We start from the raw sequence: 19093 nt of genomic DNA on the forward strand, positions 1-19093 counted from the left end.
TAATTTTATTGGGGTTCCCTTTTACATAACTTGTTGTTTTTTCCTGCAGCTTTCAGAACTCTCTTCCGTTGTATCCAACAGTTTAGCTACTATGATGTGCCTGAGCATAATGTTCTTCAAGTTTATCTTGTTTGCAGTTCATTGGGCTTCTTGAATGTGCATATTCATGTCTTTCATTATATTTGGGAAGTTTTATGCCAGTATTTCTTAGGAATTTCCTTCTGCCCCTCTCTCTTTTCTTTCTTCTTCTGGGTCTTCCATAATGTGCATATTGGAATGCTTGATGGTGGGCCATAGATCTCCTAGGTTCTATTCACTTATTTTCTTTTATCTTTCTGTTCCTCAGTTTAAATCATTTCAATGGTCTTATCTTTGAGTTCACTGATTCTTTCTTCTGCCAAATCCAGTCTGCTGTTGAAGAGAGCACAAATTTCTCCTGCCATCTTAAAGGTGTGTTTTCTATATTTGGCACTCCCCCAGTTACCACAACCCTTTAACTGCTTTACAGAGTTTTAAGGAAGATGGCTCTGCCAGTTTTTGGTAGATGTTCAAAACTTCTATGGCAACTTCACCCCGGAGCATCTTATCCTGCCTTTTCTTTTTTTTTTTTTCAGAGTTTAGGACTTTTAATTTGTCCCAAAGTCACTGAAGCAAAAATCATGATAAAACATTCTGCTTTCCTTTATACTCCCCAACGCAAAAAACTATTCATAGGAAAAAAATGGTTTTGTACATGGAATGAAACTTAATATAAATCCAAAACTTACAGATAAGGGTTAGCTCTATCACTCATCTCTTTAAAAAGTTTATATGAATATCCAGTCAAAACCAACAGGGCATCTCCCTTGAAATGTTATCTCTACAGATTTCCAAGTAGACCACAGGACTGTATACTGTCTTGGAATGTCCTCAGAAGGCTCTGTCATTGATCAGGTAACAGAGTAAAAACTCCAGAGTCCTTTCTTTCAAACGGAAGAGGGATAGACAGGGACAGAAGAAACTATTCAGACTTCGTCTTCTTTCCTTGTGGCTTGTGGTCTCCTTCTCCTCTACCTCCTCGGAAGCCTCCTCGCCCTCCAAAACCTCCTCGGCCTCTGCTACCACCAAATCTACCTCGGCCTCCTCTGCCACCACCTTGGGCTCCAAATCCTCCTCTGCCTCCACCACGACCCCCAAAGACACTTCACCTTTAGGCTTGACCCAGTCCAAAGTAACTTTGTTTCCATCAATTTCACCATCTTCTATGGCCTCCTTGGCAGCTTTGGCACCTTCCTCACTGTTGAAGTCTACAAAACCAAACCCTTGGAAGATCCTGTTTCCCGGTCAGTGACTATCCTGGCACGAATGGAGCCATCAAATGACTCCTTCAGTGTCTCTTCAGTGGTGTCCTCAGATAGACCCTTGGCAAACAAGGTTTTGGATGGCTGGCTTCTTGCATTAGGTGATCCCTTGGGTCCTTGCAACTCCAGCCTGATTGCTCTGCCCTCAATTTCTCTTTTATTACAGGAATTTAAAGCTTCTTTAGCATCTTCAAATGAGGCAAATTCTATAAATGCATACCCATTAGATTTGCCATTTTGGTTCTGGGGCACCTTGATAGAAGTTGCCTTCTCAAATATTTCCTGAAGAGTTTCTTCTGTTGCAAACCAGAGTTTTTGATTCACCACTCCAAGTGCTGGTCTTTCCACCTCTAAAGTCTTGCCTTTGGCTTTGCCCTTTCTCTCCTGTGTAGTACAGAGAAATGTATTGCCCATCAATCTCTGTTCCCTGCTTTTCTTCCAAGTTTTTTTCTACATCAGCTTCTGTCTTAAATTCAATATAAGCAATCCCTTTACTCTTCCCATCCTTGCTGACTAATCTGATTTCCACAGCATCTTCAGACACTTCTTTTAGTTCATCCTGAGTGACTTTGTAAGGCAGATTTTTGGCCAAAAGTGTTCTGGCATCTCGATCTTTCTTACTGTCTTTTCACTTTGGTTTCTCTAATTTAATTCAACTGCCAAAGACTTTTTGAACTCATGAGCTCCAAGGCTTTTTCCAGGTCTTCAGCAGATTCAAAATTCATGTAGCCAAACTTCCTAGACACACCATTTCTGACGTCCACAACAGCAAGATCATTTTTAGCAAAAAGGTCATTCATCCCCGTTTTTAATTCAGTAGCAGATTTGTTGAAGTTCAGATTTCCGACAAATAAATTGAAAGCTGTAGTTTCTAATGCTTCTACTTTCTGTTTCTTGGCTTCAGGCACTGCTTTCTGTTTAGACATCTCCTTCTTTCGTTCTCCAGGTGCTTCTTTGACAGGCTCTTCTTCCTCTTCCTCCTCCTCCTCTTCATTGTCATCATCATCCTCATCATCTTCCTCATCCTCAGCCATGCTCTTGGCTTTCACAGGAACAGCTTTTGCAGGAACTTTCTTCCCTTTGGCTGGTATAGTCTCCATAGCTTCTTCTTCAGAGTCATCTTCGTCGTCATCATCATCTTCCTCATCATCGTCGTCGTCATCTTCATCCTTGTCATCATCCTCATCCTCTGAGGCAGAAGCAGTAACTGCTGCTTTCATCACTGCTGGCTCAAATTCATCCTCATCCTCATTGTCATCCTCTTCCTCACTATCTTCATCCTCTTCCTCATTGCTGTCATCCTTATTAGCATTCTTGCCATTCTTTGCCCCCTTGGCTGGGGCCACAACTCCCTTCTTACCAGAGGTTGCCACTACAGCTGCCTTGCCAGGATGGCTCCCTTCTTGCCAGGTGTTGCTACTGCTTTGGCTGGTGTAGCCATCTTCTTGACAGGTACAGCTGCTGCTTTTTTGCCAGGGGTGACAGCTGCTTTCTTGGCAAGTGTGGCAATGGCAGCCTTTTTTGTTGGGGAAACCACCTTCTTGGCTGGAGCTGTCATGGCCTTCTTGCCTTTTTTTCTGAGGGATGACAATCTCTTCTCCACTGCTGTCATCTTCATCTTCTGACATTTCCTCATCATCACTATCTTCTTCTACCTCCTTTGGGGGAGGAGCCATTTTCTTGGGGTCACCCTGGTTTTTACCAGCCTTCGCGAGCTTCATCATGATGACGGCTTATGACGGCGGAGTGTGGGGCTGACGAGTGGCGCAGATGAGCCCAGAGGAACCCAAACAATGTCGATGGCGGCCGCAGCTTCTGAAGATCCTGGAGTGCACCCCTTGGCTGCCAGCTAGAGCTCGAGACTGAGGCAAAAGCTTATCCTGCCGTTTTGATCAACCTGAAGCCCCTCTAGCTTCTACAGTGGAAGCTTTGATTGCTAATTTTAGAAAATTTTTCCTTTCTAATGTTTTTTAATAAACTTTTTATTATAGTAACAAAATACCCATTTAACTCCATTTAAGTGTATATTTCAGTAGTTTGAAATTACATTCACAGTATTGTGCTACCATCATGAATACCCATTATCCCACCTCAAACAGAAACGCTTCTCCCATTAAGCTATAACTCTCTCTTCCTGCCCCATCCCTCCGCCACCAGGCCTGGTAACCCATAAAACTACTATCTGTGTCTGTAAAGTTTGCTACTTCTAGGTGTTTCACACACCTGAGATCATACAATATTTATCTTTTTGTGCATGTTTTATTTCACTCAGCATGATGTCTTCAAGATTCATCCATATTGTAGCATCTGTCAGAATTTCATTTCTTTCCACAGATAAATAACATCCTATTGGATGTATAAACCACATTTTATTTCATCTGTTAATGAGGGCTTGGGTTGCTTCCACCTTTTGATTATTGTGAATAATACTGCTATGAACATTGGTGTACAGATATACATCAACTCCCTGCTTTCAATTCTTTGGAGGTATATACCAAGCAGTGGAATAGCCATATGGTAATTTCCTTTTCAATTTTCTGAGGAACTTCCTAACTGCTTTCCAAAGTGGCTACACCATTTTTTTGCCTTGCCACCAGCAATATGTATAAGGGTTACTATTTCTCTGCATCCTCACCAGCACTTATTATTTTCTGGTTGTTTTTTTAATAATACCTATTCTAGTGGATGTGAAGTTGTATCTCATTGTGGTTTTGTTTTACATTTACCTGATGACCATTGATACAGAGCAACTTTTCATGTGCTTTTTGTCCATTTGCCTATCTTCTTTAGAGAACTGGTTATTTAGGTACTTTGCCATTTTTTAATTGGATTATTTGTCTTTTTGCTGTTGAATTGTAGCAGTTTTTTAAAAAAAATTCTAGGTAATAAAGCCTTATTTGATATATGATTTGCAATGATTTTCTCTAATTCTGTTGTTTGTCTTCATACTTTCTTGATAGTGTCCCTAAACATACAAAAGTTTTTATTTTTAGAAGTCCATTTTATCTATTTTTAATTTTAATTTTTGGCTCATGCCTTTGATTTCATATCTAAGAAATCATTAGTATATCCCAGATTTTGAAAGTTCTCCTCTATGTTTTCTTTTAGGAGCTTTATAGTTTTATCCCTTGTGTTTAGGCCCTTTATTCATTTAGAGTTAATTTTTGTATATGGGGTGAGGAAGTGGTCCAATTTCATTCTGTTGCAAGTGGATAAACAGTTTTCCCAGTACCATTTGTTGAAGAGACTATTCTTTCCCCAATTAATGTACCTGGAATTCTTATTTTAAAAAACAGTTGGCCATAGATATGTAGGTTTATTTCTGAAATCTCAATTTTATTCCATTCATCTAAATATCTATCTTTATATCAGTGCCACACTTTTTTTATTTACTGTGGCTTTGCAGTATGTTTTACAATCAAGAAGTGTGACACATGCAACTTTATTCTTCTTTTTCAATAACAATTGGCTGTTTTTTGTCCCTTGTGTTTCCATATGAATTTGAGGATCAGCTTTCCATTTCTGCAAAAATGGCTGCTGGGATTTTGATAGGTATGACATTGAATCAGTATTATTTTTTTGAATAATGTTTACATCTTAGCAATATTAAGTCTACCTGTCCGTGAACATGGAATGTCTTGCAATTTATGTAAGTCTTTTATTTCTTTAAGTAATATTTTCAGAGCACAAGTCCTTCACGTCCATGGTTAAATTTATATCTAAGTATTTTATTCTTTTAGAAACTATTGTGAATGAAATTATTATTTTTTAAATTTCCATCTCAGAATATTCATTGCTGGTATCTAGAAACACAACTGATTTTGCGTGTTATTCTTATAGCCTGTCATTTTGCTGAATTTATCAGTTCTTGTGCCTTTCTTGTGAATCTTGGGATTTTCTGTATAAAATATCATGTCATCTGCAAATAGAGATGGTTTTACTTCCTCCTTTCCAATTTGGATGACTTTTATTTATTTTTCTGGTTTAATTGCTCTGGAAAGGACTCCTAGTACAATGTTGAAGAGCAGTAGAGTGGGCATTTTTATCTTGTGCCTTACCTCGGGGGGATGGCTTTCAGTCTTTCACAATTGAGTATGACGTTAGCTGTGGGTTTTTCAATATGTCCCCTTATCATGTTAAGGAAGTTTCCTACTATTCCTATTTTTCTGGGTGTTTTTACCAATAAATGGAATTGGACTTTTTCAAATGCCTTTTCCACATCAATTGAGACCATCATGTGATTTTTTTTTGCCCTTCTTTCTGTTAATGTGGTGTATTAAATTGATTATTTTTCTGTGAATCACCTTTGCAATTCCTTGGATAAATCCCACTTGTTCATGGTATATAATTCATTCACTTTGCTGTTGGATTCAATTGCCAGTATTATATTGAGAACTTTTGCATCTATATTCCTAAGAGAAATTCGTCTGTAGTTTTGTTGTTTTGTTTTGGTTTTTGGTGATGTCTCTATCTGGCTTTGTTATTAGTGCAACCTTGGGCTCATAATATGAGTTAGGAAGATTTCCCTCCAATTTTTTGGAAAAGTTTCAGAAGGATTTTTGTGTGTGTGTGTTAATTGTCCTGTGAATGTTTGGTAGAATTCACCAGTGAAACTATCTGATCCTGAATTTTCTTTTTTGGAAGGTTTTTGATAGAACCAGTGTTTGATTACAATGAGTCTCTCCATTTGCTTTTCTATTATCTATCTCACTTATCTTTGCTCCAATCTTTCTTTCTTTCTTTCCTTCTACTTACTTTATTTGGGTTGATCTTTTTCTTGATTCTTAAGATGTGAAGTTAGGCTATTGATTTGAGATCTTTTTTCTTTATTAATGTATGCATTCATAGTATAAATTTCCCTGTGGGCACTTCCTTTGCTGCATCCTGTAAGTTCTGTTATGTTGTGGGTTTTTTTGTTGTTGTTGTTAGTTTGTTTGCTTGAGGTATCAGGGGCCAGGGATTGAACCCTGGACCTTGGATGTGGGAAGTTAGTGCTCAAATCCTGAGCCACATCGGCTCTCCTCAGTTGGTTTTATCATTTGTTTTTGCTTGTTGTTTGTTTTTGTTTTTCTAGGAGGCACCAGGAACCAAACCCAAGACCTCCCACGTGGGAAGCAGTGCTCAATGCTTGATCCACATCCACTCCCTGTGTTTTTTATTTTAATTCATCTCAGGACATTTCCTGCTTTCCCTTGGGACTTTCTTCTCTGACCCATTGTTTATTTAAAAATATGTTTAATTTCCACATATTTTTACTTTCACAGTTTTCCTTTTGAAATTGATTTCTAGCTTCATTTCATAGTGATCAGAGAAGATGCTTTGAATAATTTCAATCTTTTAAAATTTACTGAGACTTGTTTTGTGACCTAAAATGTTGTCAGTCTTGGAGACTGAGCCATTGGCACTTGAGAAGACAAATGTGTAGTCATCATTGTTGAGTGAAGTCCTATATACTAATTACTTTATGGTATTATTCAAGTCCTCTTTCTTCATTACTCTTCTGTCTAGATATTCTCTCCATTAATGAAAGTGTTGTATTGAAGTCTCCAACTTTTCTTGTAGTAGTATCTATTTCTCTCTTCTGTTTTGTCAGTGTTTGCTTCATGTAATTTGGAGTTCTGTGATTAGGTGTATATATATGTATAATTGTTGTAGCTTCTTGGTGGAGTAAACTATTTATTAAAAATAGCTGCTCTCTTTGTTCCTTATAACAGTTTTTAAATCAAAGTCTATTTTGTCCAATATTAGTATAGATGTTTCAACTCTCTTTTGGTTTCTATTTGCCTGGATTTTTTTTTTCCAGTCATTTCAATTTCAAGCTATTTATTTCTCTGGGTCTAAGGTGACTCTTTTGTAAAAAAACGTATGGTTGCGGGGTGGGGAGTATATGGGGACCTCATTTTTTTTTTAATGTAACATTAAAAAGATAAATAAAGACAAAAAAACATATGATTGACTCATGCTTTTTTGGCATTTACAGATATTTGTTTGGGTAAGAGGTCATAAAATATTTTTTTGTAATACACATATGAAAAGCAATATGTATATTATGTGCTTAATGACAAATAAAAAATTGAATAAAAAATAAAATGACAGGAGCTGACAGAATTTAGTGTTTAATAATGTGTCAATAACTAAAAATTCAAAAAATAATTTCAAAGTATATTTAAAACTTGAGACCACACTTTACAATATTTTATTTAAAAAAAAGAATTAGAAAAAAAGGAATTAGACTTTCAAAGGCAATATATGGCTTAGTTTTTAAAATTATTTCAAAATGGGTTTCTAGACACTTTTGAATATATACCTGAAGAAAAAAGACAAGAACTTTGGCAGGTAAATTATTATTAGTCTATTGCAGCTTTGCAAAAGTTGACTTTTTAATATAAAAGTTCTTCCATTTACATTTTTTTCTTATTACAGAAGCCAAAAGAACTAATATGCTGGGTATAATTGAAGAGTCTTTGAGCTGTGTAGCAAAAATAGTTGTTTAAAAAAGCCTGAATTCTATGAAATATGTGCCATACTGCATATATAGTAACTGAGCAAATGTAAACCATATGATTATTTAACCCCTCTATATAAAATATTTAACCCCAATTCTCAGGAATATCCCCTATGGCTACATCTCTTTTGTGAAGGCAGCTGCCAGCTTTAAACCAATATATTTTTGCTGTTTTTAAAAGTTTAACTCCATTGCTAAAAATGTTTGTGGGAAGTGCCATAGAAACTTTTTTCAGTACTCTAGTAACAAGACATATCATGATCAATAAATGATCATAACCTTGAGAAAAAATTACTGAGGCTAGAGAAGGTATCACAAATGCTCCAAGAAGACAACTCAAAATTTCTTGCTTAAAAATATTTTGCCATAAATAGTTGAATAATTATATATCTAGGAAAATGAGGGTTTTAAATTAAAATTTAGCAATATCATTTATGAATGACAGAACATCAGTTAAACTTTAAATACAAAAGATATAAATACTATATAATATGTAGTGAATATTGGCACATACCCTTTAGTATTTAAAGCATAAAATGCAGTCAAAAACTCTCATGCTTGTAAGTGTGTTTTCTTAACATACCTTTATGACATAGCTCAAAAACCCTCTATAAGAACAGGCAGAAGGAAACTTGCCACACCTTAAGGCTTTCCTATAAGTTTGTAGTAAGCATCATGTTGCCAGAATTGAATATCAGCAAGAATTTGATTGAGTTTTTGCATCCATAGATCATGCTCTTTTTCAGTATCTGCAGACAGTCAGTTTTTAGTGACACAATGTGTGTCCCTGCATTGGCTGACAAAAGACTGTTGGTCATCTTCTCCTTGTGGTCAGATAGTATGCTTCTTTATCCATTCTGCTAATCCGAAATCTTTCATTGGAGATATAATCCATTTACATTCACAACAATTACAGATAAAGCAAGACTTACAACATCCATTTTGTACTTGGATTCCTGTAAATCTTACAAATTTTTGTCCCTCTTTTCCTTCATTGCAGCCCTCTTTTATGTATAGTCAATCTTTTGTAATGAAACAGATTGATCCCCTTTTCATTTCCATTTATGTACATAAATACTTTCTCATGGATACTATAGGATTTTTATTAGACAACCTAAACCTGTAACCAACTAGTTTGAAATGATATCAGTTTTTGAGCTTCAGTTGAATACATAATCTCAGCCCCTCTACTCTCTGTACCCCATCTTTATTTTTGTCACATATTGCCACTTTATATTTTGCATGCCCATAAAATGGAGATATGGCTTTTTTTTCTTATTCAATTGTATTTTAAATCTTATAAGAAATAAGTAAAGTTAAATACCAAGAATACAATAATACTGGTATTTGTGTTTACCCATGTGGTTACTTTTACCAGAAACTATTGTTTCTTCATATGGCTCCAAGCTGATATCTACTGTCCTTTCCTTTCAACCTGAAAAACTCTTTTTCGCATTTCTCATAGAGCAGGTCTTGTGGACTTCAGCTTTTTAAAATCCATGAATGTCTTAAACTTTCCCTCATTTTTGTCTTATCTCCGTGGTTTCTGATGAGAAATTGGCACTTAATCATATTTAGGATCCCAGATATGTGACACATCACTTCTCTCCTTCTGCTTTCAGAATTCTCTTTTGTCTTTGGCATTCATCATTTTGATCATGAGCTATCTTATATTTTGTCTGAGTTTATCCTATATGGAGATCTTGGGCTTTTGGGACATATTTAGTCTTTTGTAGATTTGCAAAGTTTTAGCCATTATTTTCCCAAATATTTGCTCTGCTCCTTTTTCCTTCTCCTCCCATTCTGAGACTTCCGTAACGCATATATTGGAACACTTCATGTTGCCCCACAAGTCCCCTAGGCTCTGATTACTTATTTTTATTCTTTTCTCTATCTGCTCTTCAGACTGCATGATTTCCATTGTCCCGTCTTCTAGTTCACCGATTCTTCTTCCTGTTCAAATCTGCTGTTAAGTGCCTCTAGTATATTTTTAATCTCCATTAGTGTGTTTTTCATCCCTAAATGTTTGTTTGGTTCTTTTTTAAAATTTCTAATTCCTCCTTTTGTTCATGCATTGTCTTCTTTGTTTCCTTTAGGACTGCATTAATGTTTCTTTTTAGCTCATTGAACTTATTTAGGGGTTTTGACTAAACATCTTTGATTAGTTGTTCCAGTGTCTACACTTCAGTTTTAATTTGTTCCTTTGAATGGGTCATCTTCCTGTGCATTTGTATGATTTGTGACCTTTAATTGACGTCTTGTCATTTGATTATTTTGATGTACTAACTCTGGAAGTCAGTTTTTCCCACTTCTCTAAGGTTTTAGCATAGATTGGCTGTGTTAAGTCTTTTCTACGACACTTATCCCAGTGTATACTGAGCATTTAGAACTGTTTATAGTTAGCAGATACATTTTTCTCAAGTCTTTCTGAGTCTCTGTCTTGCCCTGCACATGCCTGTAATTTTCAAGAATTCTCTTGAGTACTCATGAGTCACTCAGCTGCCACCATGGGTGGATCAGTGGCCAGGGGCTGGAAGTAAAATGACCCTTGGCCTCAGGCCTTGTGATTGGCACAAACTGCTGAGGGGATTCAAGCATAAGGAAGGGATGTGGACCAGTAAATTTGTCTCATTGCGCTTCTGTTGTTTTTAGGTGTGTTTTTTTCCTTCCAATCCAGCATTTGATTTGTTTTCAAGTCTTGAAAATCTTTCAGAGGTTTGAACATTGATTCATTTTCTCTGTTTCTAAGAGAGAGCAGTCAACATGACACTGTATACTGCCATCTTGTTGAAATCACTCAATCTAATATACTTTTAAAGCTATACATTACATGCTGCTTTAGTTACATTGAATTAATATGATATCTTGTGTTTTGTTTTCATTCAGTTTAAGATATGATCTTATTACCCTGTAGGTTTTTTCTTTTACTATTTTATAGTTAACCTATTTTGTGGTTGTTTGTAGACAACATAATATCATATAGTTGTATCTTGCTTTTTAATACGGTATGACAAGCTGCCTTTTAATTTTATGAGCCATAATTTTCTGTTCCTTTTTCTGTCTAGTAATTTTTGGTTGAAAACTAGACATTTTAGATTACATATTATAACAACTCTGGATTCAGGTTTATGGTTTGATATTTGTGGACTTTTGAAGAGTTTTGTTGTTGTTTGTTTGTTCTTTGGTAGTTTGCCTGTACTTAAACTGTAATGTCTGTCTGCCAGTTATTTGCTGCAGCCTATGTATCTTACCAGCTTTTTCCTTTTAGCCTGTCTTTCAAACAGTTTCCCTTGTGTCTTCAGAGCTTAGTTGTTTGGGAGAGATTGCATTCAAGCCCCTCAGGCATGTAAGGCTTCCACTTTCTGCCAGTTGCTCTGTGGGTGGTTTGCAGAACATATTCAAAGTTGGAGACAGTGCTCAAGTCTCCATTTTTACTTTTTGCCATATTCTCTCGGGTCTTCCCTTTGCTTGCATATTTTCCTAATCAGTCATGCATGTGTGGAGAACTTATCCCACCCCCTTCTATGGCTCTCTCACTTCTGGGATATCCCAGTTAAATTTTTACTAGTCTGTCACTTGTTCCAACCAAGACTGCAAACTCAGATTAGTAAAGTTTCAAGTTTTTTGTCTATTCCCAAACCAATTTTAGTCAGCAAAGACATGGATTTTTCCCTCCACCCCAAATCAAACCACTCTGTCTAGCAGAAAAGTTGCTCTTTTTCACAACCAGCTCCATGCTGGTAAGACTAGTTTTTTCCCAAATGACTTGGGGTTGGGGTGTGGGGCTGCAATAGGAGCCTCAGGCTCCCAGTGGTTTTATCCAAAATTTTAGCACTTTTTTCAAGAATAAATACATCTCAATTTGTTATCTCCCTTTGGTCAATTTTCCTGAAATGATCATTTTTTTTTTGTAATTTTGTTCAGTGTTATATGTGTTTTTTTAGGAATAAATTGTCAACTCTTCTGTCATTTTTACTGGCAGTCCCCTCCACACCTCATTTTTATAACCCCTTTTTAGCAATTATCATTAGTAATGTGTTATTTAATCCAAACTTGTTTATATTTACATGATTATGTACAAATTTCTTGGTACATCATTTCTTCCTTTTTGGTTTTATGTCCTTATTGCTAAAGTATATCATCTTAGTTTTGCCTGAACTGCTATCACAAACACCACACAAAAGGTTGGCTTAACAATGGGAATTTATTGGTTCATGGTTTTGAGGCCACTGGAAATCCAAAGTCATGACATTGGCAAGTCTTGTTTTCTCCCCAAAATCTGTAGCCTTCTCATACTGCTGGCAATCCTTGGGATTCCTTGGCTTTCCTGGCATATGGCAATGTCCTCTCCTTTCTCTTCCAGGTTCCTACTAACTTTCTGCTTCTCTGTCTGGCCTTTTCTGATCCTGGTTTCCAGTTTCTCCTTTTTATAAGGCCTCCAATAGTTGTGATTAAGGCCAACCTTGCTTCCTTTGATTACACCTTAACTAAAAAATAACACCTTCAAAAGGTCATATTTGCTAGAATCACAATAAGTCCAAAGTTTTAGTCCAAAGTTCATGCCCCAGTCCTGAGGATTCTGGGATGGTGAAGCCCACTCAACCTCTAATTGAGAGGGGGGCTTTGATCCCATGGGGCAGATGGATGGGACTCTTTTGCTTGCAGTTGTAGACTCTTGTGGTTCCTTGAGATGGTTTTTGTCCATTTTATCTCCTTGTTGGTTGTCCTGGGTGAGTCCAATGAACTGGAGAGTAGGTATTGCAAATCTGTTGAGATTCAGGGCCCACCTGGGATGTGGACAGGTGGACAGCCCAAAGATTTTAGTCTCTTGGACGTACACCTATCAACCCTAGTACAAATTATAGGTTCAAATAGAAGTGTCTAAAGAGCTGTGTTTAGGGAAACCACAACTGAGTCCAGTGCTATCCCACAGGGATAAATTCCAAAGTAGGGCCCACAGGCAAGGCATCAAACTTCTGTGCTATCTGCCCTAATTATAGTGTCTGGATATCTCCAGAGCCCTCATGAGCCCCACTATTTGAGGTGGTATTTACTTTGGCAGTCAGTGAGATCCTGCTGAAACATACGTAAGTGTAACCTCTGGAATGACCTCTCAACTCACTTTGAAGTCTCTTAGCCATATAAACTCATTTGTCTTTTTCCAGTTCCATCGCTAGTTGGTGCTTGGTAGTAATCCATTGGTGCCAAGGGGTCTCATCCCCAGGAGTCATGTCCCATGCTGGGGAAGGTAATGCATTTATATGCCGAGTTTGGTTTAGAGAAAGGCCATATTTGAGCAACAAGGAGGCTCTCAGGAGGTAACTCTTAGACACCCTATAATACTAGCCTGTTTCAGTTAAAAGAGTAAAGGTTCATAAGTACAGTTATCAGTATTAAGGACCCATCAATTTGCTAGTGGAAGAAATTATATCATTGACGTGGAAGCAGTAGCCACTGGAGTTTCTAAGGGCGGGAGAGGGAAAAACAGGTATAATATGGGGCATTTTAGGGATTGGGGAATTGTCTTGAATGACATTACAATGACAGATATGGAACATTACATATCTTGCTATAACCTACAAAACTGTGGGAGAGAGTGTAAACTACAATATAAACTATAGTCCATGCTTAGTGGCAGTGCTCCAAAAGTTTTCATTAATTATAATGAATGTACCACATTAATGTAGGATGTTAGTGTGGGAAAATATGTGGGAGGTGTAGGGAGTGAGCCTATTTTTATGTAACATTTATGTAACCTAAAAATCTTTTAAAAAATAAAAAATATATTTTAAAAAAGGTCCTATTTGCAATGGCTTCACATCCTCAGGAATGCAAGTTCAGATTAAGAACATGTGTCATAAATTGACAGGAACTTTGGAATATATGTTAAGTAGATATATTAGCAACCATACTGCAAAGCAATGTAAATATACAGTATGTATCATTATATAGAGCTGGCTATTAATATGCTATTTGATGAAGTAGAATTCACCCTCTCTATGTGCTTGTCTCTGACTATGTAGAGATATAGATGTATACTTTTTAATATTTCAGGAATTATACTTTTTTTATTATGGAGTGTAGCTTGGTCATTCTCAGGCTCTGAAGTTCTTCCTGGTGGAAATTTATTTGGACTGCTCATTATTTTTTACTGTTCCCTTCTTGGGGGAAAACTTTTGGAAGTCATTAAAATACCTTCTGTACCTCAACTTCCTCCTCTTCTTGGTAAGTGTATAATTAGCTCTCCTTTCTTTGTTATTAATTATATGTAAATTATAAACATTTTCTAGTTGAACTAGATAGAATTATTTCAATATAATGTGATATATAGAACTCCTTTATATATGTATATATTATATATATTATATATGTAAAATATATATATGTGTATGTATATATACAGATATTTTCCAAAATACATTTTGAAAATTATTTGAATAGCCTCAAAATATAACTCTTTTGTTTAATAGGACCTATTTTGCTTAATTTCAAATTTATTACAGAAAAAGAAAAAAAATTGGAAAAGTCTGAATTTTTCTGTAGAGAACCTAACTGAAGTGAAATAACAAGATTCAAATATAGTGACTAGGACACTATTAGGTCCTATGGTTTTTGAGATAGCTGTTTGAGCATCTCCACTATGTTTTTGTTGTTGTCGTTTTGTTTTCTTGGTTTTTTTTTAGGTACCTGAGGCTGGGCATAGACCCCAGTGCTCAACTACTGAGCTACATCAGCTTCTCTGAGTTGGTTTTATTATTTATTTTGCTTGTTGTTTGTTTTGTTTTTTTTCAGGAGGAACCGGGAACTGAACCCGGGGCCTCCCATGTGGTAGGTGGGCACTCAACTGCTTAAACGGCATCTGCTCCCTCTGCTATGTATTTTTATGGATGCATCTCTGCTTAATCATTATTATGCCCTAATTCTCCACCACCGTTCTTCTATAACTCTGTGGCTGAAAATCAGTAAATTAGTGGAAGAACTTCTGGAAGAGATACCTTTTATTTTCTAAGTATTCAGTATAGCACAGTTTTGAGTACACTGTCATTAGAGATTCCCAGACAATCCTCTATTTATTTCTAACACCCTCTCAATGTCCATAACTCTTGCGGCACCTCCTAACTATTCACTGAATCTTGTTCCTCCTCTCCAAAATTTCCACCTTTGCCCTACCTTAGGCTATTTGTTTCCAACTCTCAAGTGAACTATGATAGAACCTTGTAACAGATCTCTGGGTTCCAGTTTTATCCCTACCTAATTCAACAATGTCATCACATCCAAAATGTAAAATTTACTATGTCACACCCTGCTTAAACCTTACTCTGCCAAAGAGGGGTTGGGGGAAACTTTCCATTATCTGGCTCCTCTAGCTCATTCTTCACACTCCCATCCTTGCTCTTTATGTACTAGCAACATTGAACTGCTTTTTGCACTCCTTTTAGATATGTCATTTCTAATCTGTCTCTATTCATGCTGCCTCCTCTGCTTGTAACCTGAGCCTCACCAAACTGATAAAAGACATAGTGTGTTTGAAGAGGGAAAATTAAACATTTCTGTTTTCTCTCTTGGATAAATGAACTAAATCAGACGTGCTTCATTTTCTTTCTTTTAAGGGATGTTACTGGGTGGTTTTACTGTGAGGAATATTCCTTTCATCAGTGAACACATCAATATTAATAGTGTGTGGTCTTCAACTTTAAGAAATGCTGCTCTAACCATCATACTAATACAAGCTGGGCTTGGACTTGATCCAAAGGTATATTTTCATTTATAAAACAAGTAAAGTTATCTTAAATATCAGAGAGTAGAATTTTTGTTACAGCTGTTCCAAGTGGAGTCATATTGGTAGAAATATTGTAATCTTAATTTCATTTTTGGCCATCCTTACTGCTAATATTAAGAGACATCCCTTTGATACAAGGATTCTGTTAGAGACCATATTTAATTATTTGCATAGAGATAAATGGCACTTATGTAGTGCCTGTATTATTTGGGAGTTTGTGGTTCTTCTTCCATAAAGATTTATTTATTTTTCAGTTAACAAAGGATAAGGTCATCCCATAAAAGGTTTTTGCTTTCTTTTCAGGGAGATTAAGAATTTCAATAATGTTTACATTTCATAACTTTTCCACACAGAGTTATTTATGTTCCTGATTAACTTTGTACTGTTGTAAAAGCTAATATCTTAAAATATTCCTATCTAGGAATTGCAAATTTTGGTGTGTTTTTTTTAAAGGTAACTATTTATGTATGTAAGATCTACCCAAATAAATGAGGCAAAGGTATGGGTTTAATGGAAATATCTTTAAGAATATAAATCATTATGTCCAAGGATTTATTTTATTCTCCCATAGAAAATTATGCCAATGAGAAAAAATTTAAGCTCTCTCATTTAGTTAATACATAATTTTAGGTGAGTTTCTTTTTGACTTTTTGATATTTTCTATTTATAATTATTGAGTTAATGAAACAATTCAACTCTAAATGATGGAAAAATTATTGAGTTAATGAAACAATTCAACTCTAAATGATGGAAATGGATATAAACATATAGGATATTATTATTATCCTATTTACTGGGAAGATTAAGGAGTGTAGAAATAGTTATTTAAACCCAGAAAAATGGATCTCTTTTAATAATTAAAATACAATACTGTTTTATAACATGTGAAATTGATTATAAGCCAATCTATGATGACATGTAAATGAACTGTATTAGAGTTTTAAGGCCCAGTGGGACAATCCGGCAAAATGAGATCTAGTTTAGTAGAAGTTTATTAAAACAAGATCATATACTTCAATATTTGCTTAAATAATTTTCTTGTAGGTCATTGTAAGTTTACCTAAATGTGACTTTTTACATTTCAGGCTCTACAGCATTTGAAGAGAGTTTGTTTAAGATTGTCTATGGGTCCATGCCTTGTGGAGGCATGTTCAGCTGCTCTTTTTTCCCACCTCTTTATGGAATTTCCCTGGCAATGGGCATTTCTATTAGGGTAACTTTTTCTCATTTTTCTTCATGAAAATAGTCAGTTAAATATGCTAATGTTTGAAATATTCAGAATATTGTATAAATAATCTTCTCATTAAAAATTATTTTCACAATGGTGGAAAAACCTTGGAAATAAGTTGATCAAAAAAAGCCATGTCCCAGTCTATATCCTTGACAAAAATACATAGTTCTCAAACATATGGTACCAAGATAATTTGCTTCAGCAATTTCCTTCTTTCCCCTGTATTATAATCTATATATTTTTATCTATATAATGGCCCCTTCCTCACACTTCATACACTATATGTATATGTGTGTGTGTGTATAAAGAAATTTTATATAAATTTGGATACATAAATAAAACTCCCTTTTTAAAAACACAAACAAATAAACAAAACACACTTCCCCTAGATTCATTGTCCCATCTATCTTTATCCACCATACCTTTCCCTTTGTGGCTAAATGTTTCTAAATAATAATCTTCTAATCACTGTCTCTAAATCTTGAACTCCTTTTCATTTTCAACCCAATAAACTTTAGTCTCCACTTATCCATTCCAGTGAAATTTATAGGAAAGCTCATCCATGACATTTTTATTGCAAATCCAATGGATTTTTTAAAAATTTTTTTATAAAAGTAATGCCCAAATGCATTTTTTTCTTGAAAAATTAGAATCTTACAGGTAAAAGTGAAGTGCCCTTTGACCTTCAAATACTAGTGCCCATATCCCTTCCTAAAGTAACAATTCTTATGAGTTTTATTTTATCAATCTGGACCTTTAGAAATAAATTCAAATTTTCTAAAAATGCATATATATATATATATGAACTCATTGAAAAAGTATTATTTTGTGTGCTTTTTTATAAATAAAATCAAAGAATGTTTCAATTTGCAATTTGCTCTACCTCAGCAGTTTTCTCTAGATCTATACATATTGGAAGATGTAGTTCATTCCTTTTAATTATTGTATAGTATTACTTCTATGACTAGACCAGGTTTTATTTACAGTGGTACAAAAGTAGCATTTTATATATCTCATTTCACACATATGTGAATTAGTTTAAAATAGTTACCTAGATTATATGCATTTTCAGCTTTGACAAATATTGCCTAAATTCTGTAAACACAGCCATGACAGTTTGTCCTATACCAACAGGGTGTAAGAGTATCTGTTGTTCTTTCAAATCCTTGAGAATGCTTGATGTTACCAAACTTTGTCATTTTTTTCCCCAATCTAGTGAAATTTAAAAATGGTATCTCTGTTGTTTTAATTTATATTCTGTGATTATTAGTGAGCTTGAGTATATTTTATATGTGTATTTTCCTTTTGCTTTTCTTTTGCTTTTCATTATCTGTGACTAGCCTGCTCTTATCCCTTGCCATTTTTCTATTAAGTTATTCTTTTTCTTATTTATTATAGCAATGCTTTGTCTATTACATGCATTGAAAATATCTTGTCCCAGTATATCACTTGACATTTAACATTGGTGATACTTTTTCAATCTAAAAGGGATATTTTGTTTTTATTTCCAACAGATAGAATAGCCGATACAAAAACCATTAACTTGACCTTGAAAACTGGAAAAAAGGGAAGGGTAGTCAGGATGCATTATAGCTTCTTTTGATGTACCAATTTTTGATGTAATCAAATTTACTAATATATCTCTTTATGTACAATACTCTCTTGTGTGTCTTATTTCCAAAGGCCCATTTTCCTCCATCATCACCAATATATTCTCCTATATTTTATCATTATTATTTTTAAGTTCAGGCATTAAAGTTTAGGTCTTAAAAACATCTAGAATTTCTTATGTGTGGGGATCTAGCTATATTCCTTTGCACATGAATAGGTAGTTATCTCAACACTATTTATAGAATAATCTCTTATTTTCCCCACTGATTTGAAATGTCAGTTTTATCATGTATCAAATTCCATAGATTTATTTACACATTTTGTCTATTTCTACCCAAAAGAAGTCTGCTAGGTTGTGATTCAGATTGGGTTGAATTCATAGCTCAATTTGGTGACAGTTGACTTAGTCAATATTTTTTTTGAATTCATGAACATGGTATAATCTCTCCATTTATTTCAGTCTTCTTTATTTTCTCTCAGCAATGATGTATATTTTTCATTAAACAGGTTTCACACATATTTTGTTAAATTTATTCCTAAGTATTTTATGATTTTTGATACTCTTACAAGTTATATTGTTTTTATTTTAATTTCCTATTATTCAATGGTAATAAATAGAAATATAA

The 19093-nt window shown here is 35.1% G+C and overlaps 1 protein-coding gene and 1 pseudogene across 4 annotated transcripts in view; one reads left to right on the top strand and one right to left on the bottom strand.

Moving 5' to 3' along the window:
• LOC101437745 (sodium/hydrogen exchanger 9B1) overlaps window positions 1-19093 on the top strand; it is a 70491-nt gene that overhangs the window by 24789 nt on the left and 26609 nt on the right. For all 4 annotated transcript variants that reach the window (XM_071215289.1, XM_071215295.1, XM_071215293.1 and 1 more), the window contains 3 exons: window positions 13900-14070; window positions 15456-15598; window positions 16711-16838. In XM_071215289.1, the coding sequence (XP_071071390.1) occupies window positions 13900-14070; window positions 15456-15598; window positions 16711-16838 (442 nt within the window). The remainder of the gene's footprint in view (window positions 1-13899; window positions 14071-15455; window positions 15599-16710; window positions 16839-19093) is intronic.
• Window positions 594-3143, bottom strand: LOC101437308 (nucleolin-like; annotated as a pseudogene).

This window comes from Dasypus novemcinctus, chromosome 1, assembly GCF_030445035.2.
Source record: "Dasypus novemcinctus isolate mDasNov1 chromosome 1, mDasNov1.1.hap2, whole genome shotgun sequence".
Taxonomy (NCBI): Eukaryota; Metazoa; Chordata; class Mammalia; order Cingulata; family Dasypodidae; genus Dasypus; species Dasypus novemcinctus.